At 39.1% G+C, this 24,898-nt stretch overlaps 1 protein-coding gene across 3 annotated transcripts in view; it reads right to left on the bottom strand.

Moving 5' to 3' along the window:
• Positions 1-377: 377 nt before the first annotated feature.
• The window catches only part of CFAP206 (cilia and flagella associated protein 206), a 32,740-nt gene continuing 8,219 nt past the window's right edge, over positions 378-24,898 (bottom strand). For all 3 annotated transcript variants that reach the window (XM_081250983.1, XM_081250985.1, XM_081250984.1), the window contains 9 exons: positions 23,350-23,538; positions 22,408-22,566; positions 21,122-21,330; positions 13,345-13,464; positions 12,018-12,216; positions 10,352-10,492; positions 7,252-7,445; positions 5,136-5,279; positions 378-999 (listed from right to left, as the gene is read on the bottom strand). In XM_081250983.1, coding sequence (XP_081107109.1) covers positions 769-999; positions 5,136-5,279; positions 7,252-7,445; positions 10,352-10,492; positions 12,018-12,216; positions 13,345-13,464; positions 21,122-21,330; positions 22,408-22,566; positions 23,350-23,538 — 1,586 coding nt within the window. In that variant the 3' untranslated portion in view covers positions 378-768. The remainder of the gene's footprint in view (positions 1,000-5,135; positions 5,280-7,251; positions 7,446-10,351; positions 10,493-12,017; positions 12,217-13,344; positions 13,465-21,121; positions 21,331-22,407; positions 22,567-23,349; positions 23,539-24,898) is intronic.

Below are 24,898 nucleotides of genomic sequence, written 5' to 3'. Positions count from 1 at the left end.
ACAGGAGAGGCTGCTGTAGTGAGAGGCCCATGCACCGTGATGAAGAGTGGCCCCCACGTGCCACAACTAGAGAGGGCCCTCGCACAGAAACTAAGACCCAACACAGCCATAAATAAATAAATTAATTAATAAACTCCTACCCCCAACATCTTTAAAAAAAATACATAATAAAAATAACTATTTTTTAAATAGAATTTAAAAAAAATAAAAACATCATGTGGATCTTTGTTCTAAATGTTCCAAATTAGTGAGGTCTTATTACATATCAATTTAATCCATGTTACATTTAATAGCTAATGAAGCTGAAAATAGATTATGGTTTAAATTTTTAATGTTCAACATTAAATATGATTTTTGAAATAAACTTCTATCCCAGGTACAATAATCTTATATCAATACATAAAAAGTTATCTACATAAATTTCTATCCCATGCATAACAATCTTATATATATTAATATCTAATCATCTTATATTAACATCTAATAATTTCAGTCTTAATGCTGCCAAACTTTTTCTTACAAGTCAAAGAGGAATGGACAGTTTTACTTTGCAATTTTAATAGAATGAAAAATGTATTACAGAAAACAGTTTTTCATTTGTTGTAGCAGTTTGACAGTGCATATGGGTGAGAACCCAAAAACATTCATACCACCAATGAACGTGCCAGCCCCACAAAATTAGCTAATTTTCATGGATGCAAAAATACTTTTAAATATTTGCCATTGTTCACCATTTAGTGGTATCTACGTTAAAAGTGTGGTCTCTAACTAGGTTTCATCAATGGCTCTAGTTAAGGTCACCTTGACTTCACAGGTGGTCTTGGTATGGCCCCCGCGGAAACCAGCTATGTAAATCTGGGGCCGGGGGACTTGGCTGCTGCCTTCCCTCATTGACTGTGTGCTAGCATCCTTTGAAGGGTACACCTGGGAACAGTTGTCTCTTCTCATGTGACGAAGATCAGTCTGTACCGAGTGAGTAACTTTCCGACGCAAATTGGCCTAAGTAGAAAGAGAATACACAGGAATGAACATTTCTCTAAAGAACAGATAAAATACTCTCAGGTACCAGTTAGTATACGCCTTTTTTTTTTCTCTCACTGCACAAAGAAATTAGTCTTTCAACATAACATGTTTCTGCAAAACATTAAAACACTGGAAAATTTAGAACATAATAGAAAATAAATACCCTTTGCTGAGAAGTAGGAAAATCGATTAAATAATGAAAATGGACCCAAAGAGAGAACATACATATTCAAACTTACAGTGAGCTCAATTCTTTGTTAATATAATAATATAATAATTCATTCATTATTATACTTTTGTGTGTGTGTGTGTGGTATGCGGGCCTCTCACTGTTGTGGCCTCTCCCGTTGCAGAGCACAGGCTGCGGACGCACAGGCCCAGCGGCCATGGCTCACGGGCCCAGCCGCTCCGTGGCACGTCGGACCCTCCCGGACCGGGGCACGAACCCGTGTCCCCTATATCGGCAGGCGGACTCAACCACTGCGCCACCAGGCGAGCCCCATTATTATACTTTGAGAGTCATACAACTTAGATTTTTCCACCATTCTTGGCTTATTTTTTTAAAAGGCAAAAATTTAAGATTTCCATTGTCTTACCTAAATGGGCTTCACCCAAAACTTTTAATATAAAAAGCTCTGATGTTTCCAGATAATACTTTACATTTTTCTACATTATGCTTACTCCTTTTATGGATTACAACTAAACATGAGGTTAAACAGATTGCTCAGGCTGGGAAGCAAGGAGGAGTTTATAAAAAAGAGAATAAGAGTTTTATTGAAGTTGTGGTAAAGTCCAAGGAAAAAACTCAGAAGGGACTACAGCATGTGAGTTAAGAAGGAGAGACCTGGAATTAGAGGAAACATTTCAGCGTTTGAGACACTGCAGGTGACTGAGAACCAAAACTACTCCCACACACAGCTTATCGTCTACGACTTTGCTATTCCTTTGTCTTCACTAGCATAATTTTACTATTCCAAGAGACTCTTGCCAAAGCAAATAACTTGGTTGTTCATTACAGAACATCCTGAAAGATGCATGACTCTTCAGTGGTAAGCATTAACACACAGAAGAAGCCCTAAGACTCTGCATCCCTTGCCTGAAGATTCACCTTGCTATTCCCATCAATCCTGGACTGCTTTTTCATAATCTTTACAACCCAGTTCAGGTCCCCAACACATCCCCTGACTGAGCCCAGGCATCAAAAGACCTGCCTTCAACCAAACTTCAAAGTCTCAATAATCCTGACCTTGCTGTTCCACCTCTGAGACATTGCAAAGCTCTGCTGAAGGGGTGGTTTCCCTTACAGCTCTAAGCCATATATTCAGCTTTGTCTTATCAACAGGTCATGTTGGTAATACATGGAGAGCTGGCATTCAACATGCTGCAATTCTAGGGGATAATTCCGTCTAAGGTGGGAAGAAGAATGAAGTCGAGGAGTGAGAAGAGAGGGTCCAGTCAGTATGAGGTTCAGCCCCATTGAACACCGCATTCTCTTAACATTTCCAGGCCAGACCTAATCTGCCACCTATACCTCTCATATCCTGTCCAACCATCACTCCTCTCTTCTCCTTTGTCTATGTGTATCTCAGGACCAACTTAAAATATCACCTAAGTCAATGGAGTAGAATTTTTATTTCACTTCTGTTATACCACTTACCAAGAGATACTAAAATAGTTTTAGTGTATCAATGTCACTTGCTAGACTACTAGTTCCTGAAGAACAAGGTGGTAGGATATATATATATACGGTTACCCAGTATGCATCTGATGAGCTCAAGTGAGTGTAGTATTGATAGATAACAGAAAAGAATGCAGGGAATAGGAGCTTCATGAACTACAGAAGAGTAACTGGTAAGAATGCTAATGGAACAATGATCCGGAATAGGGATCCCCAACCCCCGGGCCGAGGACAAGTACCGGTCCGCAGTCTGTTAGGACCCCGGCCACACAGCAAGAAGTGAGCGGCAGGCGAGCAAGCGAAGCTTCATCTTCCGCTCCCCATCGCTCCCTTCACTCCCCGTCGCCCCCATAGCTCCCCATCACCCCCATCGCCCCCATCGCCCCCATTATTCCCCATCGCTCCCCATCGCCCCCATCGCTCCCCATCGCCCCCATCGCTCCCCATCGCCCCCATCGCCCCCAGCGCCCCCCAGCGCCCCCATCGCTCCCCATCGCCTCCATCGCTCCCCATCGCTCCCCATCGCCCCCATCGCTCCCCATCGCTCCCCATCGCCCCCCATCACCCCCCATCGACCCCATCGCCCCCATCGCTCCCCATCGCCCCCATCGCTCCCCATCGCCCCCATCGCTCCCCATCGCCCCCATCGCCCCCATCGCCCCCATCGCTCCCCATCGCACCCATCGCTCCCCATCGCCCCCCATCGCCCCCATCGCTCCCATTACCACCTGAGCCATCCCCCACCTCCCCCGTGGAAAAACCATCTTCCACGAAACCGGTCCCTGATGCCAAAAAAGTTGGGGACCGCTGATCTGGAAAATATTCCAGGAAGCTGAACCTTCCGCATCTTGAGAAATCAGGGGACTGAAAAGCTGCCACCAGAGAGGGTAGCAAGGGAAATGATGTGGTTAGTGAAAAGAGAGACTCAATATATAAACGGACCTGGGATGGACCTTATATGATAACAGAACTCTAACCCACAACCTCTGCAGCAACCAGTCTTGGAAGCCAAACCACAACCACAACCTCGGTAGCTGTAGCAATCATCTCAGAACAGCAGAACTGCCCTATTTTTTTTTTTTTTTTTTTCCTGCTGCTTCCCCTTCCCTCTCTGGACCAACCAGAGAAAGCCAAATATGCTCACTAAGCCAATCACAAAAGATGCCCCCCCCCATGGCCCGCTGCTAGTTAGCCCGCCTCCAGTTTCCCCTGTCAATATCCTCCAATCAGAGGAATACCTGAAGCCTTCCCCTTTTTCACTATAAAACTTTCCCACTCCTCTCCCCAACTTTGAGTCTCTGCCAAACACAAGTGATGGTGACTGGCTCCCTTGATACAGCAAGCTTCAAATAGCCTCTGTTCTCATTTGAGTAGTCTTCCTTTATTTCCACACCTGATTTCCAATAAAGAGCTGGATAAAATATACTGAGAAAAGGCTACAGTTATAAAAAGAGTTTGTTCCTTCACACTATAAATATTTATTGTTTAAAATGACCAGATACTATCAAAAGGAAGAGTGGGGGGAATTCCACTGAGTCAGATAGGGATGAGAGTTTCAAAGAAGGCTTCAAGGGTAGGTACCTACTGTGATTAAGATGACTGCGAATCAGAAGGACAAGTGGGACGTCTGGAGAGAACAAGTTGACAGTAAAAGGGGACTGTATCTGTGCTATAACAGCAGTAACATTCTGCTCCTCAAAAAGAAGTCCAAGAAAGAGAAGGGTATGCTTTAAATGATTAGAGGAAGCTGCAGGGCTTCAAACACTAGCACCTCATAGGTTAGCACAATTAATTAAAACTATTATATAGGTCAGTAGAGAGAGTAGAGATTGAGAAAAGGAGACAGAGAGAAAGGTAGCAACTATTATTGTTCTAGTTACTGGCTGATATAATGTGAGAGCAGTTTCATGCTTCTGTATTTCTATATATGCTTAAAACTAGAAGATAGTGACTTCCCTGGTGGTGCAGTGGTTAAGAATCCGCCTGCCAATGCAGGGGACACAGGTTCGATCCCTGGTCCAGGAAGATTCCCACATGCCTCAGAGCAACTAAGCCCGTGCACCGCAACTACTGAGCCCGCATGCCTAGAAGCCGTGCTCTGCAACAGGAGAAGCCACCCCAGTGAGAAGCCCTCGCACCGTAACAAAGAGGAGCCCCCACTTGCTGCAACTAGAGAAAGCCCACGTGCAGCACCAAAGACCCAACGCAGCCAAAAATAAATAAATAAATAAATAAGCTACTTTTTTTTAAAAACCTAGAAGATAATCTTACAACGTAAAGCTGGAAAATTATAAATTATACTAATTATTTTTATTTTAGCAAAAAAACTGTGTACAACTATTTTATATAAATAATTTAGCTTACCAACTCTATGAGTAACAACATATTAAAATTCCCCAACCTATAAATAATTTTAGAAAATATTGTTACAAACCAATTTTATAGCTTTTCTTCTTAATTCCCATTCATTCCACTCATATGATCTCACAATTGTTGGTGGCAATAAATGTGTATCCGTCTGTGTGCTACTTTCACACTTTGCAATTGGTTTTATACAATGTTTGTCAACCTCTTTCATCTAAAGAAGTGGAGTTTTGTAATTAATATTTGTAAAAAATAAACATTATTTACAGATAACTAAAATATTTAGCTAAAACTGACAAAACATTAGGAAAACAAGAACATGAAACATACTTGTAAATACCAGCAAAATAAAAAGAAGTTCATAATTAGCGAGCCAAATGTAATTACTTTCCCAGGCATTATGGATCTGTGCCTGATTTTTTGAACTTAATGTAGGAGGTGTATTTTGGAAGGAGAAAACATCACTCATCCCTAGTCAAATGTCCCTCTCCGATTTTCACAGTGGGGAGCATAAGTGAATACCTTATTGGAAATAGATAGAAGTTTAGAATAGCTATTAAATATTAGGTATACATCACATTTGTTTAAAGTATCAGAACATCTTTAGAATATATCTTAAACTCAAGCTCTGCGTACATAGCAGATTATTATCTATTTTAGTGGAATATATTCATCTTTCTGCCAAAGTACCCAGAAGATCCCTATTAAAATATTAAGTATTCAGTGATTCCAGGCTCAACAAGTTATGATTATGCTGGAAATGAAGTTGCTGGAGCGGGTGGCAGAGGTTTAAGAAACTCAAGTCCTAGTAAAGAGGAGGGGGAAGAGATGAACTTCTTTCCCCAAATCAAGAAACAGATGATTACTGAACGCCTACCATTTAGCATAAGATATAATTTTTGCCTTCAAAATGATCTTATGATATACTTAGGTAGGTAAAAAGATGCCGAAAAGATAATTTACAATATTATGCAAGTAAATGGCAAGAAAAAATAATGAATACAGCATTGAAATATGAAGAAAGAATACTCACTTCCATAGGTATTAAAGGTCAGTGAAGGATTCAATACACAGGATTAAATACACAGAAAGGGGAAAACAAGACCAGATATGTAGAGGAAAACTGTTCTTTAATAGACGAGTATCTACATACAGCACAGCTTCCTGGTTATCTGATTCCAGCCTTTCATTGCCTTTGTGCTATCTTAAAAGGGCAGCTGGAGCATCACATCAACAGACTGGCAGCATGGTATCAGAACAAGAGTGCCAACAGCTGCCCACTTCTGACCACGTTTGTCCTTGGCTGGTTGTCAGTCTTCCTGCCCAAGTGTTCAGACCATCCTCTGTTCCTCACTGTCACCAGCCCCAATCGTCCTCTTACCAGTCACTGCTGGGATCCCTGCCAACCTGGTCAGTCGTACCCACACCCACCCGCTTCACTGTCAAAATGTTGATAAATATAACAAACACAAACCATTCATAAACCATGTATTGCAGGGGTTTAGTTTAGTGAGTTTAAAAGAGGTAAATTAAACAAGAGAGGATGACAGAGAGAGCAATTAAAATGTGAACAGTACAAACGAGAGACAAAGAGGAAGAAAACAAGGATACACAGTGGTAGAATGTGAGCCCCATGCAGGCAGGGATTGCTACCTGCTTTGTTCAACGTGCCCAGAATCATGCCTGGTGCACAGCAAGCAGCTCAGTGTCTGCTGAATGAATTAAGGAATCGGGGCACACACACACACACACACACACACACACACACACAGAAACACACCTTCAGATCCATTTTGTGGCCTTTCAGACTACTGCAATTTAAACCTGTTAAATTATTTGACAATTCTGTGCCTAAGTTACCACCTATGTTATCTGTGCTAAGCTCCTTCCATTTTAGATAAGGAAATACTGTAGTTCCAATTATTTATCTAAATGTAGTCTTGCTCTTTCAGATTTTTCCAGTCTAATTCATCAATTTGACTCCTTGTCCTGTTTTCATTTATTCTTTGTGGATTTCCTTAGTTTCCATCTTCCGATGTGAACCCCTTTCAGATAACCTGTAAAGGCCCTCATTCTGACCCTGTCTCTTGCCTGGACTTGGGGGACCACTCTACAAAAAAATGTAACTTTTTTTATTAACTACACTTTTAAATGTCATGAATTCTTAAAACGCCAACACTGCTTACCTGAGAATATGGAATAAGGGTTTCAAACTGTTGATGAAGTTCTAGTAGCTGAATCAATTCTGCATTTTTTTTGGCTTTTTCTCTAATTTTATCACTGTAATTTTCAGGATTTTCTGCAAATGAATATGCAGCATCTCTGGTATTGAAAGTGTAATACTTTTCTTTATATTTCAAAATTCCAATTGCTGGATTTCCTGAAAATTAAGAAAAGGAATTGAATTCGATATGAAATACTGAGACTTCCCTGGTGGCACAGTGGATAAGACTCTGTGCTCCCAATGCAGGGGGCCTGGGTTTGGTCCCTGGTTGGGGAACTAGATCCCGCATGCATGCCACAACTAAGAGTTTGCATGCCACAACTAAGGAGCCCTGGAGCCACAACTAAGGAGCCCACCTGCCACAACTAAGACCTGGTGCAACCAAATAAATAAATAAATATATACATATATTTTTTAAAGATATGAAATACTGATTCTATGTTTATAATACATTCATAGAACCATTCCTTATACACTCTGTTTTTAACATCACTTATGTCTTTATTAGCTAAAATGTTACAACTAGCAATTTTAAGTTATACATTTTGCTAAATTATATTTTACGTAAAATTCAAATGCAATTTATTTTATACATTTTTTTATTATTTTATTTTATTTTATTTTTTGGCCACACCATGCAGCATGCAGGATCTTAGCTCCCCAACCAGGGATCAAACCTGTGCCCCCTGCACTGGGAGCATGGAATCTTAACCACTGGACCACCAGGAAGTCCCATATTTTTAAATTTTAAATTATGATTTTATCTAAAACTATTTCACTATCCAGATATAAGTTGTTTAAAAATCTTTTATGAGAAGCCACTTAATCATCTAGCAGGTTTTTCAAATCTCCTTAAACTAAACTAACTACTAGAAGCACTGTTTTTAAAATAATTCTGTAAGAACTACAAAAATGAAACATCTGTTCCAAAATGTACATTTGCATGTTAGAAAGTATCTCCCACTATGAAAAGATACTACATAAAATATGGGTTGTAAGTATCCACAGTTTGTGGGAATTATATAGGAAACGGTAACACTGTCTTATTTATTTATTCTTTCACTTATTCAACGAATATTTACTGACCCTGTTCCTGGCTCTGAGGATACAGAGAAAAGAAATCAATCAATATACCATGGCCCAGACAGTGATCAGTGCTACAGAAAACAAGTAAGCAAAGCAGGTTAAACACATAGTAAAAGGAGGAAGGGCGAGATTGATATTTTAAGTTGGGGGATCAGAGAAGGCTGAATAAGATGAGGGAGCAGGATATGTAGCTGTGGGGGAAGAGAGCTGTCCAAGTAGAGGGAATAGCAAGCACAAAAGATTCCAGGTGAAAATGAGCTCGGAATGTTCGAGAACAGCAAGAAGGCCAGTGGGGCTCGAGCAGTGCACAAGGGAACGAGAGGTGGGCAGTAAAGTCAGTGATGTCATCTGAAAAGGACCCTGCCTGGTAAGCCCCAGCATTACCCGGGGACTCAAGCCCTGTGGGCTGCAGTCCCCCGAGGAAGGAGGGACTCCCACGGGATTCCTTCGAGGCAGTGCAGGTGGCTGGTGCCCAGGAAGTACTGTAGCACGTAGAAATAAAGTCTCCAGACTAGCTGATTCTGAGAGGATTCTAAACGCAAAGCCCCTCAAGCCCTTCTACTTTTTTTCTCTTTCTCCCCCTTTCTTAGAATCATAGTTGGTAGGAGCTGGAAGGGACCAAACAGACCTCCTAGTTGGTCCTTCTCCTTTTCCTGACGTGGAAGCTGAGGTCCACAAAAGACAAGAGATTTGCTGAAAGTTACTGTTTACTAATGGGACAACGGGGACTAGAACCCAGGCTCTCCCGGGACTTCCCTGGTGGTCCAGCAGTCCAGACTCTGCATTCCCAATGCAGGGTGCCTGGGTTCATCCCTGGCCAGGGAACTAGATCCTGCATGTGTCCTGCAACTAAGAGTTCCCATGCGCAACTAAGAAGCCCACACGCCACAACTAAAAAAAAAAAAAAAGATCCCGCATGCCGCAACTAAGACCCAGCACAGCCAAAAATAAACAATAAATAAATATTAAAAAAGAAAAAGAAACCAGGCTCTCCCAATCTTGGCCCATAGCTTTTCCAACCACATCATGCTACCTCTGTGTCACCCCACATCCATGTTTCTGTGTTTGTGTCTCTCATGACTCCCTTCCCTTATTTGTGGAGGGAGAGAGAGAGAGAGATTTGGGGGTGGGGGGAGTGAAGGGAAGGAAAAAAAAGACAAGGGGAGAAAGAAATCATCTCCATTCTATTGCTTTTTACTTCTTCACCGCTCTTGATTGTTTTCTCCTGTCAGTGACCCTCACAGGACCTCAGAATACTAGTCTCTCAGTTCTCCCAAGGTAAACCTTTTATTGCTTGCATAATGAAAAAATCTCTACCATAAAAAAAAATGAGTCAATGTGTATGTTCTCTAGCCTGTATACACACAATCCCAATAATTCTTTGTAATAATTCTATTGCCAATTCACATGGCACTTTTTGGATAATAATTTATTTCATCTCAATTTCTGATTTACTCTTTAGAGAAGTTCTAGTAATATATATATCAGAGAGAAATTTTACTTGATAAGATATTGGCCGTGTCCTTATACAGAAATTCTGATCTATGTTAATGGAATATGACCATAAAGTGACAAAGAATATTGCTTAATAAACATATCAGTCAAACTAGTGTTGCGCTTTCAAGTAATCGCTTTGGAAGACGATCTATTTTAGGAATGCCACGTAACACTTCTGAAATCCTTCATTGACATATGGGTCATCCCCCTTTTATGATACTGTAGCCTCCATATTTCATTATATACACATTCCATCACTTATCGCTTGTATTATAATTTCTTGTTTATGTCAGTCTATCAGGTTATGCTGAGAGCACTTCAAAGATAAATACTGCATTTAGGTCATCTTTGTAGCTCCTTTCCTAGTTCACCATTAGAGTACATAAAGTTTTACAAAGTGAGTGAGTGAGTAACAATGAGGGCACATCATTTAAAGAAAAATTGGAGAAGGGAGGACAGTATTATTTCCAATGATGTACCTGGAAGAAGAAGACCATCTGTTGAAGCAAATGTGTAAGCACAAAATCCCCGATACTGAATCAGCAATTTATCAAAATTGGCTGTTGTTTCTGGGAAAAGCCATTCTAGTTTTCTGAAATCCACCAGATTTACTCTCTCTTCTAAAATGAAAGAGGAGCACAAGAAAAACCATATTCAGTGGGAAGAGTAAACCACCCAGGAAACGAGCAGAAGAGACCGGCTGCTATGTGACTAAAACAGAGATGAATTAACTTCGTTCAAGACAGTGTAGCTCTTAATAATATGCGAGGTGGCAAAATACTTTGAATTTGATGCTTATATACCAGGACTGCCAGTTCTTTAAACAACTGAGAATGTTCTCTGCAGAAAGGGTCAAGGAAACATCTCAGTAACAGTAATTTTGGTAACAGAGGATATACTTTTCTGTTCTTCACACTTCTAAAAAGTCTTCCTAGTTTTGCCAATTTTTTTTACACAAGTAAAAACGCGAATTTATAAAACATTGATCCCCGAGGTTCTTACTTTTGCAGTGCTACCTACACTTCTGTTTCTGGCTCTGTATCCGAACAGCAGACACTACAAGTGACCCCGTGGCTACAGCTGGAAGTAAGTACCGCTACGGGTTTTTTTTCACATCTTTATTGGAGTATAATTGCTTTACTATGTTGTGTTTGTTTCTGCTGTACAACAAATTGAATCAGCTATATGTATACATATATCCCCATATCTCCTCCCTCTTGCGTCTCCCTCAGCTATATGTATACATATATCCCCATATCTCCTCCCTCTTGCGTCTCCCTCCCACCCTCCCTATGCCACCCCTCTAGGTGGTCACAAAGCACCGAGCTGATCTCCCTGTGCTATGCGGCTGCTTCCCACTAGCTATCTATTTTACGTTTGGTAGTGTATATATGTCCATGCCTCTCTCTCACTTCGTCCCAGCTTCCCCCTCCCCCCCGCCCCCATGTCCTCAAGTCCATTCTCTACATCTGCATCTTTATTCCTGCCCTGCCACTAGGGTATTTTTTGCTTTTACGAAAACAGAATGTGAAAAGGAAATTTAGAGAGTCAATGATCTAATTTCACTTTCTGGAAAAACTTTCTTTTTAGGCAACAATTCAAATCCCAGACTCTATTTTGACATTTCTCATGAATTTTGAGTTGTCTTTAATAAGACAGCAGGGACTAAAAAAGTAAAAGGAAGTTTACTGATAAAGACAGCCTTTCTATAAGGATCAATGCACCTGGGCCTAAAATAAGCTCAATTTTATCGGGATAACATTTATTGACTTATAAATTTCAACCTGAATCTGGGGTAGATATATGGCAAATAGCATTCCAAAGAAATGGAGCTTTATTTGCAACAAATATAGCAAGGATTAATACCCTTTTCTACTACAAACCGATAATAAAATCACTAAGACTACAACAGAAACCTATAAGCAACAGGAAATCATTGTTAACCAAAACACTAACAATAACACTAGGAATGGTTATTGCTGGATAGCAAACTCTTCAGTTTATATATTTTCTGTTTTCCATACTTTCTATAATGAACATTAGCAGTCTTACAATCGAGAAAGATACACCTGAAAATTTTAAAACAAAAGAGTGAGTTTATTCTAGAGGTAATTTGAAGAGGAAATAATGGATGATTTCTGTTACCAATGTGCTCTTTCACTCTGCACACATCAGTTTTCACAGTCACTCCATCAAGAAGAGCTTGCATCACTTTCTCAGGAAAGAACAGTTCATGAGTCCCCAGAAATGGCTCAAGGTGAGTAGCTAAATTACTGAGGATGCTAATCAAAACAGTCTCATCCTGAAAGCTCGTCCACAGATTGGAAAGGGCAATGAAGATGGGCTGAGGAAGAGACAAAAATGTTCAAAATGTCACTGCTTAATAAACTTACAGATCACTCTACTCTTAAAAATAAGTACAAATTTTTGTTTGTAAAGAGATTAATTCTCCCGTAAGACAAGTAAAAGTCTCATGAAATTAGACGATAGAATCTCAGTAGAAATTGGACGCATAAATTATGAGAAAATAAACTTGAATATCAAAGCATTTTATTTTGGTATGATTGCCAGTAAGTTAGTTTACTCAAAAAAGCCAAATACACATGATCACCTAAGAAACATTCATGGACGCTTCGCTTCAAAAGGTCTAGGGGAAAATAGCTTCTTTTTTATAAAGAAGCTAAATATGACTCATTATAATTAGATTTATCTGGCTCAGTTACAATTCAAAAGAACTTGGAAAGTCTAGGGATACATCTTGGGCCATTTCTTGTGAGCTTATAAGTTAAAGATTTTGTGTCAGTGACATAAAGTATTTTTTATTCATATTAAAGGTCACTGACTTATACAACAAATAAAAAATTAATCAGGCCCTACTTATAAGTGAAACAACTTAGCCTTTTGTTTCCAGGTTTTTAAAGTCAAATGTTGGGAATGATTACAGAAAATGATTAGAGACTCAAAATGCTCTATAAAATACTGCATGTACATCTTGTACTTCTCTGGGGCTCCCAGATTTGCCCACAGGGTGGTACAGATAATCAGAAAGTCAGAATAAGTGCAGGCCTGGTAAACAAAGTGATTTTATCTGTCTTTTCGGAAAGGTCACAAGTTACATCACCTCTGTGCTAAAGGCAATTTTTTAACCAGCTACTGTAAAAACGTTTTCAACACTGCACTATGGATTATTTCTGTTGCCACAGACAATACTGATATTATGGTTATTATAATATATATCTGCACTTTGTTGAGTAGCAATGGCCTACCAAGGGAACCCTCTCTTCCAACTTATAACATCCTGGTTATAGGATTATTACTACAAAATAACCAAAAACAACAGGATCACCTCACATAAAGCTAATATTATATTTTTAGTAATTAAATAAAATTAAAATTACTTCTGATCCAACTTTATAGGACTTAAAAGTACATTCACCTTTAAACAAGGTCAAAGTGGATTACAAATGCTTACAAAGACTTGTGATGTTGGGACAGCCATCTTTGACTTTACAGTAAATTTTAATTGTTCCAGTTGGGCTCCTAACTGCTTTATCTTCATTTCCACTTCTTGAGCACAAGTAATTATGTCCGACTGTGAAGACAACATAATTGGCATTCATATTTTTATAACTTTACTACAAACATTAGGTATATTTTAAGCCCTACCTGCTCCCCACATGTCCTGACAGTAAGCTCAGTGAGAGAAAGGATTCTGCTCTCCAAGGTATTCCCACCACCAAGAACAGCACTGGTATGTGGATGGTGCTCCAGAAACATTTGTTGAATGGATGAATCTTTTGAAATACAATGGCTATAATTTTTCTCAAATGTATACTGGTATTCTTTGATATTCAGTGTAATTGCATTTCCGAGCAGTGGATCCTCTGACACAGTTTTCTAGAACTGTTATTTTCCCATTCCTCGAAGATAATATTAATGACGTATTCCTTTGAAAACTATTTTGATACCCAGATTTTTAAAAATTGCATTCAAGAATGCAGAAAATGTTAAAAATCACAGCATTGAGAGAAAAACAATATATTTCTCATACAACCATAGGAATCTGAAAATAAGGTGCTAAATGATGAATCTGAAATAATTACTAACATTTATTCTTATTATGTGCTAAGCGCCATATTAAATACTTATAAGTACAAAAAGAGGTAAGTACAAATAAGAAAACCAAGGTACAGAAAGGTAAGTAAATTGCCCAAGGATACGCAGCTAATGAGGGGTAGAATCATGGTTCTACACCTGAGATCGTCTGAGCCCAGGGCTCCTATCCTAAGATGTGACCAGAAATGGCAGTGGTATGGGGTTATTAGCACAGTGTTAAAGAGTAACAATTATGTGGAGAGAAAAAAACTGCATTTGAATTCTCAGATATCTGTAGCCTAACTATATGTTTTACTAGACTATTCTTAAATGACAAAAAATATTACTGCATAAGAAATATCAAACATCATCATTGTATTTCAACTAATGAATTTTTTTATCCGCAATGTAATGTGCATCCTGTTTCAATTTTACCCATACCACTCTTTAAGCATCTCCCCTCCTCTTGCCTCATTCTCCCATTGTTTATTTAAAATAAAATTTATAATAATAATTTACATATTGTTTATCCTATCTAATAAGTCTCTTCTCTACCCCTCAGAGTTTTCCCCTTTGATTGCTAGTTTTTCTTTTAGAAATCAAATATGAAAATGCAGTCCTTAAAGTCTTTAGATTTGTACACAATCAACAAGAGACAGAAATAATTCTGCATATGTTCTCCAAAGTAAAAGTTACATTCAATACATAACACTTCTTTAAAAACTATAAGTAAAGATACTCCAGACCTACTCCCCCAAGCTATGCTTGCAGGCTCCATTCACACATTAGGCACACAGAACTTCTTGATTTTTTCCTGATAGTGTCCTAGAACAATCACCCTGTTTACATTTTACCAAAAAGAACTTTGCAACTAAAAATTCTACATGGACATTTTTCCAAAGAAGACATACAGAAGGCCAATGGGTACACAAAAAATTGCTCAACATCTCTAATCATCAGGAAAATGAAAATCAAAACCACAATGAGATATCACTTCGCATCTGACAGAATGGCTACTACCAGAATGACAAGAAATAACAGGCGTTGGCAAAGATGTGGGGATAAAAAGGGAACACACGTGCACTGTTGGTGGGAATGTAACTTGCTGCAGCCGCTATGGAAAAAGTAGGGAGGTTCCTCAAAAAATTAAAAATAGAACCACCACATCACCCAACAATTCCATTTCTGGGAATTTGTCTGAAGGAAACAAAAACACTAACTCAAGAAGATATATGTGCCCCCATGTTCATTGCAGCATTATCTACAAGGAATCCTGCCATTTGCAGCAATAAAAGTGAAACGAGGGAATTTTACTAAGTGAAGTAAGTCAGACAAAGACAAATATCATATGATCTCGCTTATATGTGGAATATTTTTTTTAATTTTTATTTATTCTTTTTTTAAAGATTTATTTTTTTTTAATTTATTTTTGGCTGCATCAGGTCTTAGTTGTGGCACGTGGGGTCTTCACTGAGGCACACGGAATCTTTTGTTGTGGCACGCAGGCTTCTCTCTTCTAATTGTGGCGTGCAGGTTCTCTCTTCTCTAGTTGTGGCACACAGGCTGGGTGGGTGGGCTCTGTAGTTGTGGTGTGCGGGCTCCAGGGCACGTGGGCTCTGTCGTTTGTGGCACACGGGCTCTCTAGTCAAGGCGCACAGGCTCAGTAGTTGTGGCACGGGGGCTTCAGTTGCTCTGTGGCATGTGGGATCTTAGTTCCCTGACCAGGGATTGAACCCGTGTCCCCTGCATTGCAAGGCGGATTCTTTACCACTGGACCACCAGGGAAGTCTCTGGAATCTTTTTTTTAAATTGAAGTACAGTTGATTTACAATGTTCTCTTAGTTTCTGATGTATAGCAAAGTGATTCAGTCATACATATAAAAAGTTTTTCAGGTTCTTTTCCATTATAGGTTATTACAAGGTATTGAATATAATTCCCCATGCTAAACACAATAGGACCTTACTGCTATACGTGGAAACTTAAAAAAAAAAACAAAAAAAACTGAGCTCATGGGGCTTCCCTGGTGGCGCAGCGGTTGAGAATCTGCCTGCCAATGCAGGGACACGGGTTCGGGCCCTGGTCTGGGACGATCCCACATGCAGCGGAGCAACTAAGCCCGTGAGCCACAACTACTGAGCCTGTGCATCTGGAGCCTGTGCTCCGCAACAAGAGAGGCCACGACAGTGAGAGGCCCGCGCACTGTGATGAAGAGTGGCCCCCGCTTGCCACAACTAGAGAAAGCCCTCGCACAGAAACGAAGACCCAACACAGCCAAAAATAAAATAAATAAATAAATGAAAATGTAAACAACAACAACAACCAAAAAAAACTGAGCTCATAGATACAGAGAACAGATTGGTAGTTGCCACAGGTAGGGGAGGGGGATGGGAGTGGGCAAAATGGGTGAAGGTGGTCAAAAGGTACAAACTTCCACTTATAAGATACATAAGTCGTGGGGATGTAATGTACAGCATGGTGACTATCACTAGTTCACAATACTGTATTGTACAACTGAAAGTTGGTAAGAGAGTAGATCTTAACAGTTCTCATCACAAGGAAAAAACATGTAATGATATGTGGCGAAGAATTTAGATGTACTGTGGTCATACATATACGGAATCATTATGTTATACCTCTGAAACTAATATAATCTTACATGTCAATTGTATCTCAATAAAAACGCTAGTTTCACTTAGCACTATCCTTGATGATGCAGTAAAATGTATTAATTTGATTGAATTTTGACCTTTTAAGTGCACAGCTTTTTAATAATCAGTGTGATGAAACAGAAAGTATATATAAAACACTTCTGGCTTCCCTGGTGGAGCAGTGGTTAAGAATCCACCTGCCAATGCAGGGGACACAGGTTCAAGCTCTGGTTTGGGAAGATCCCACATGCCGCGGAGCAACTAGGCCCGTGAGCCACAATTACTGAGCCTGTGCATCTGGAGCCTGTGCTCCACAACAAAAGAGGTCGCGATAGTGAAAGGCCCACGCAGGGCGATGAAGAGTGGCCCCCGCTTGCCGCAACCAGAGAAAGCCCTTGCACAGAAACGAAGACCCAACACAGCCAAAAATAAATAAATAAAATTAAAAAAAAAAAAAAAAAACACTTCTATTGCATATTAAAACACATAGTTCTCTTACATGACTGGATTGCAAGCTGAAATAGCCTTTTTTTCCCCTCCAGTAGGACAGCATTCTTACTTGAAAGAACAACTGGCAGACAAACTATGGTTTTTGCGCCTCAGCTACTGGAAGATACTTTCTTGAGAGTGAATGAAATGAGTCTGTCACCTCGGGAAAATGATAGTTTTTGTTACCAGTGAGAAAATCCACATCTTGAAAAGCCTGTATCTGCCACCACGAACTTGACAGCATCCTCACACAAAGGCATTTCTAATGAGATTGTTGGAGAAAAAAATAAGAATAAAGTCGCTTCAACTTTCTTATCATAATGCAGTCCAAAAAATGCTTGGAGAACGCATGTGAACCTAGCATTCCTCTTCCTCACTTTTTAATTTATAAGTTTTTCATACTTTCTTCCATGGACATTTTTCAACAAGTCTAAAACAAGCACAAATTCCACCAAACTGATATCTTACTTGCATTATCAGAAAAATCAAGAAGTCCTGTATAATCTATGCTACGAAAGGGCCCTGCAGACATAGCTTGGGGGGAGGAAGTGTACGAAAGTCTTGACCTACATATTTCGAGAAATGTTGTGCGTCATGCAACATTTACTTGCACGATAACAATAACTGGTTTTCTCTCTATGGTGACTGCCTTGCTCTTCAAAAGCCCACAGCGGATGGAATTCTGTTCTCTCCGCTAAGACAGTCAACAAGACTGCAATCACCCCTTCCTTTTCTCTTCCGAGTATTTGATTTGTTCACTGCAGCAGATAAAGTCCTGATCAAAAAACAATAACTCACTATCTTACCCAAACTATAATTGGATTTTTCAAACGTCTACGTAAACTGAATGTAGCATTGGCAAAAGAAGAATTTTGCATCAAAATCAGTACTTCAAAAAAGCATATTAATATCGGTTCAAATAATGTGACTTTAAAAAAAAGAGTATTCATAGATTTCACACTCAGGAAAAGGTTTCAGCTAAACATAAACTGACGTATTTTATAACCTAGTGATAATACTGATTAAACTGTATCCATTCTGTAACAATTAACCTGAACCGTAACTAAGGTAGATGGATGGGGGAGGTTGGAGAGCCAAAAACTATCATATCCTTGTCAGCCACAAAAAAGAATGAAAGTTTGCCATCGGCATCTGCAATGGCCTTAGAAGGTATCATGCTTAGTGAAATAAGTCAGACAGAGAAAGACAAGTACTGTATGTTACCACTTATATGTGGAATCTACAAAATATTAAAAAAAGAAGCAGACTCACAGATACAGAGAACAAACGAGTGGTTACCGGTGGAAAGACGGGAGTGGGGGAGGGCATGATAGGGGTAGGGGATGAAGAGGTACAAACTACTATGTATACAATAAATAAACTACAAGGATATATTGTACAGCACAGGGAATGTAGACAATATTCTATAATAACTATAAATGAAGTATAATCTATAAAATTTTGAATGACTACGTCGTACACCTGAAACTAATACAACATTGTAAATCAAGTATATCTCAATAAAAACAACAACAAAAAGAAACACTGACTAACCAGCAAAAAAGTCAGAAGGTTAAGATAACTCATCCTGACCCTGACTGAAAGGAGTATGAGACAGTCATAAGGAGTGTTAAGACAAGAATGTGAACTTTCTAATAACACGAGCAACAGAGGGCTTGGAAATGAGATATTGTCTAGAAAAATAAGAGCTTGTGCCCCCACTGAGATGAAATCAGAGCTGTTCTGCTAATGCCCCGATGATGGTGATGGTAATAAACACTGACATCACTGTCCATCATCATCATCACCATCATCATCATCCGTTTACTGAGTTTTCACGTCTGCAAGCACTGTTCTACCTTATTTACCTAGTGGAGACTATCAATAACCCCTTTTTACGAACGTGGGAACCAAGGCACAGAGAAGTCAAGCAACTTGGTCAAGGATACAGATTTCGTAAGTGGCAAAGTCGGGATTAGAACCCATGCAGTCTGGCTGCAGGACCCACATTTATCACTTCTACACTCCATTAACCGTCCCTCTAGCTCCGAGAGTAAGAACTCCAATGAGAGTATAAGACTGTCAGTTAGTTGGCTGAATATGTTTCAGGAGTGAAAGCTGTGAGAAAATACTATATAATGAACAATGTCCTCTACAACATCCTTACAGTATGTGTGACAGTTTCCCAAAGATCTTTCTTATAACATCCCTTCTGGACATAAATGGCAAAAGTAAATGTGAGATTCTGCTCCTGTGGACCTGTATGCACTCAAGATAAACTGATCGTGAAATCCTCTTACATAAGGCTGCTAGCCACAAGTCTTAGGGGAACATGTACCCTAAAGAATGATTTGGTTTCAAATAGTTGATTTAGAGTCCTCCCTTCTGAAGGCAATTAGATAGTAGGTCAGCTGTGAGGACCACTCCTAGTCTGTTGCAATGCAGTCATGTCTTCTGGATGTGATCTTTCTATTCTCTGTAGCGGAGGTAAGGAGAGAAGACAAATTGAGTGCAGCCGGAAGTGGTAGTGAGTCATTAAGATACAAGTGAAAATGAAGAGGGAGCAGAATACAGCTTGTTCTGTCCCTCAAGGCATTAGTGTTCACTTGTACAAAAGACAGTTCCACTGACCCTGCGGTCTTATGGTGTTTGGAAAATAGAGGCTGTGTGAAGGTAAACAGTGACCAGGGGGATGGATGTGCTAATTAATTCAGTGGGAGAATACTTTCACAGTATGTATGTATATCAGATCATCACACTGTACACTTTAAATATCCTACAACTTTGTCAATTATACCTCAATACAGCTAGGGGGAAAAAAACAGAAACAAAACAGTAACAGGTGGAAACATAGCTTGCTGCCATGACGTAGTTAACAAACTGTGTTCCCTGGAATCTTAGGGTGGCTTGGGGATGCTCCTTGGTGAAAAGGTCCTCCAATCCTTTCATCTAGATACTTGCTTTGTATTTTTAGGATTTTGAATAAGTTTCCATCTGAAATGGCTCTGCTGCTTTAAAAAAAAGTTTAAAATCACTACTTCATATTTTCCAGCTCTCTGGGGATAGTGTTTGGCTTGTTCATTAGATCTAAAAACATCAGAAATAAAAATCTTTTCTACCAATTTTTACAATTAGAACAAATAATTACATAAAAGTTCTTTGAGTGCCAACAACCTGCCAAACTATATGTTAGACACTTGCTCTGAATGAAAGCAAACAATGCAGCATTGCTTACATATATACACACATACCTGCTTAACTACAGCAACCATGCAACAATCATATTACCCAGGAACAAAGAGAATCAACTACCAAAGATCCATTCCTGCCAACACATCTTCATTAAAATCAACATCCAACTTTCCCATTTCTATTTTAGTTCTTGATCCTACAGATGCAATATATACTGAGCAGTTATTAAGGTTGCCTTCTTTATCAACGACCTGGTTCTATCTTTTGTTTTCACCCCATAATATATAAACAGGTGGCAATAAACAACAAGGTCCTACTGTATAGCACAGGGAACTATAGTCAATATCCTATGATAAACCATAATAGAAAAGAATACAAAAAAAGAATGTGTGTGTTGTGTGTGTGTGTATCTCAATCACTTTTCTGTACAGCCGAAATAACACAATATTGTAAATCAACTCTACTTTAAAAAAAATCTTTGTCTAACCAGTGGGTTTTTTTTTTTTTTTTTTTTCTTTTTGCGGTATGTGGGCCTCTCACTGCTGTGGCCTCTCCCGTTGCGGAGCACAGGCTCTGGACGCGCAGGCCCAGCGGCCATGGCTCACGGGCCCAGCCGCTCCGCGGCATGTGGGATCCTCCCAGACCGGGGCACGAACCCGCATCCCCTGCATCGGCAGGCGGACTCTCAACCACTGCGCCACCAGGGAGGCCCTAACCAGTGGGTTTTTAAAAAATTAAACTAAATATTTAATTCAAAGCAAAGAATATATATACAAAGAGGCTGCATTCTGTGGGAAAGACCAGCTCTTATGACATTAACTCACCAAAATGATCTGAAGGAAGATCTCATATTGTCGCATGTTATATAGTGCTTCTTTTAACATACAGGGCTGAAGTTCTTGACTCAAGAGTGGGTTCTTTGCTACTTTCTCGAGGATGGCTGTGTAGCGGTATGCCTGGTCCTGGGCCACCTCAAGTTGGGAATCAACATGCTGAGTGGTGGCTGGGATTGCTTCCTGTAGAATAGCTGGCACTGGTTTGAGAGGTATAATAAGAGAGACATGAGGCAATCTAAAAAGATTCTGAAGAAAAAGCCTAGAAAGTGGTCATATTTAAACATTAGGTTGAGTTAGTTTTTTCCTCAACCAAATTAACAATAAGGAGGCATATTCAAAAAAAAGAAGACATTGCCAGAATAATAACCAAAAGTTAAAGCAGATCAGCTTTTGCTACTAAAATATAGAAGATGCTAAAGAATAGACAGGTGTTGGTGTTATGTGCTGTATTAACTATGTGTCTCTAGAAAAGCCACTGTATCTCTCCTTCTGTGTATCTTCTTTATTACTCGTAAAAAAGAAAATAAAAGTGTACCACTTAAGAAACTCACTGGGATACTGGTATACTGAAAAATAACAGAATTGTCTAGCAAGACAGGAAACTTTATGAAGAATGGGAATTGACTTTTTAGAACAGTTTTTAAATTGCAAAAAAAATTACCTTATTGTACTAGATCAGTGATCTGGTAAAAAGACACTAACACCTTCTCAGTGGGCCTACGTGTGTACCAAATGCATAAGGAAGTTACTTCTACTGGTAGGTCTTTGAGCAAATATTTCAATGAGTACTTTCAAACTTACAGATAATAAATGCATTAAGTATATAACAGCATAGTAGAGGCTCCTGAATTTACAGACTTGCAGATATCTCCTCTTGGACCATTTCATTCCATTAACCACATCAACAATGGTTTGCTTTTCAGGGTGATTTTTATTTTTTAAATCACTGAATTTTATTCCCTTTTGGTTATTTAACTGGAAGTAAAGAACACAAAGCCCCACTGAACTGGGGAGGCTGGCCTCCAGAAGGCCCTCTCAATCCTTTTACTGATTCATGCTCCCATACTAGCTTCATGGTACATAAAATTTAAGGTCTTGCCCCAATAAAATGAAAAATTACTATACATTATGAACAGTAGCTGTACCTAAGGTATGGTCAAAACTGCAAACCTTAAATCTACGAATGCCAGTGGTGTACTGTGAATTATTTTCCTCTGTTCCCATTAAATTTTAAACTTACCTAACCTATAGAATTAAATTAATGATATACCTACAGTCATCAATGCCTTCTCCTCCCTTTCCACAGTCTCGGTTAAATAAACGAATTCCAGTAACAATCATGGTGAGTTCTTTCAGCTGGCGTTCTTTGTCCTTCTTAGAAAGAGTTAGAAATGTCCCAAGCTCAGCCTGAGGAAAAACACTCTGTAGGGCAGCTAAAACAGACCACAGTAAAGACAACAAAATGGTAAGTAAAGATATCAGAACGTAAAATACAAGTTCCTTTCAGCAGAAAGTTAAGGGGCTTGTCTTTATAGAGTTACTTAGATGATTCTTTAAATGTCTGATACCTGATTCCAGAATACATGGCAAAATTTAGCATTTATCAAGAAAGCTGAGCTACTGAAAATAATGCCATTGCCTCACGTCTATTTTCATAATTAAGCATCCATCAGTAATTTTTTGGCAATGGGCATTAAAACAAGCTTTCTAATTAGGGCTCTGAGTAGAAAAAAAAAAAAGATGCTTTAAAATAATTATGGAAGAAAGCCGTGGGAAGATTAGAGATTTTGCCTATTCCTTATCTTAAAGTATGATAGTGGGCAAGTATTTCCTGAGGATAAAACAGTGCCATTTCCCATCATCCATCCTAGGTGACAGACTCAATGCCTTTCATCAGTAGGAAATCTCCTCTCCCAGCAGTCCCCATTCCCCAATCAGCCTGGTTAATCATACTGCCAATGTTTCTGTAGTGAAACATTGTAATAGGCCCCTAGGTACATACAGCTCTAAGAAGATTAACAATATTCACTTCCCAAAAGTGCTACTTGAGTTTTAGTGTTGATACACTGTGTAAGAAAAATCTGGGTTAAGTTTTAACCTCTTATTTGTGCTAATTTTTTTTCAGATAAAAGAAGAAAACTTCAATACTTAAAATTCAACATATTTTATAAGATATTATGTTCATGGATGGAATGGAAATGGTGTATATTTTTTACCTGTTGCCTCTCTGACAGTCTTGATGTCTGTTGGGGACCCCAGCCCAGAGCGCAGTAACACGTAGCTGACGATCTTGCGGTAGAGGCTTTCCAGCTCTTCTCGAACACATGCTCGACTATCTGTAATTTCTCTGCTAACAGAGCTTAACCTAGACTCTACGACCCGGTGATGTTCTTCGAGAAATTCCTCTAAAATTGGCAAAGGACAATGTTCTGTATATTGATACTTAGAATACTTCTCACATAAGAAAATAGGACCAGGGACTTCCTTGGTGGCGCAGTGGTTAAGAATCCGCCTGCTAATGCGGGGGACACGGGTTCAAGCCCTGGTCCGGGAAGATCCCACATACCGTGGAGCAACTAAGCCCGTGCACCACAACTACTGAGCCTGTGCTCTAGAGCCCACGAGTCACAACTACTGAACCCACATGCCACAGCTACTGAAGCCCATGCTCCACAACAAGAGAAGCCACGGCAATGAGAAGCCCATGCACCACAAGGAAGCGCAGCCCCTGCTCGCTGCAACTAGAGAAAGCCAGCGTGCAGCAACAAAGACCCAACACAGCCAAAATAATAATAATAATAAATAAATAAATAAATTTTTTTAAAAAAGAAAATAGGACCAGAGGAAAAAATGGCTTGGTATGGCAATTCTACTGCATGAAAACAAGTATTTTCGTAAGATATAGTAAGCAAAAATAAACAGTGGTCAGCAAGTAACATCAAGACAAAAATCTAGTGGGAAAGATTTACTACTGCGATTTAAATGGCATGCTTTATCAAAACACGTAAGCCTTTAAAAAGACAATCCAAACGTAATAGCAGATAGGGCTAAAACCTCCTACTTAAGCAGAAAGTACACAAGACAATTTATAATATATATTATAAACACAGACAGTATAAATATTGTACTATCTATATTCTCTAGGTAAGTAGGTGTAGTATACTGTATGTAAACACATCTAATATAAATATCCATATAGGTAGTATAAATATTCCTCTTCAATTATGTGTATTTCTATTTTAGTTCTAGATAAATTTCCTTTGAATATCATTACTGTAATATGATGTTGCATCAAGAATGGTATCCCTCTCCCTTCGTCCTGTAATTCAGTGAGGTTTAGGCTTAATTGTGGAAGGAGCCACAGTTCACCAGCACTATAATTCTTGCAACTAAGTCAATAAGACACCCTATAACAAGGGCAATAATTAACATATCAACCATGCCCAGTTCATAGCTATAATCTTACCACAAAAACAACTCAAACTTTGAAATTAAGAAAAATCTAAATTACATCATCAATTCCACTATTATTTATTGTTCTAAAATATTATTACTGATCAAAAAAGCAAGATATATGATTTTACACATGTAGCATAACTGAAAGGTTAATACAGAGAGGGAAAAAAAGACAACAAAAATCACCAAATGGTTAATAATGAATGAATTACAGTGGGGCAGAGGCAGTGTAGTCTATAGAGAAATTTCATTTCCTTTTTTCTCTTGTTTCCAGTTTATTTTTGATGTATGTAAGAAACTATTTACATA

Source organism: Mesoplodon bidens (genome assembly GCF_964165515.1).
Source record: "Mesoplodon bidens genome assembly, chromosome: 12".
NCBI lineage: Eukaryota > Metazoa > Chordata > Mammalia > Artiodactyla > Ziphiidae > Mesoplodon > Mesoplodon bidens.
Note: the sequence above shows the minus strand (reverse complement) of the source record. Positions and strands in the feature narration are given on the sequence as shown.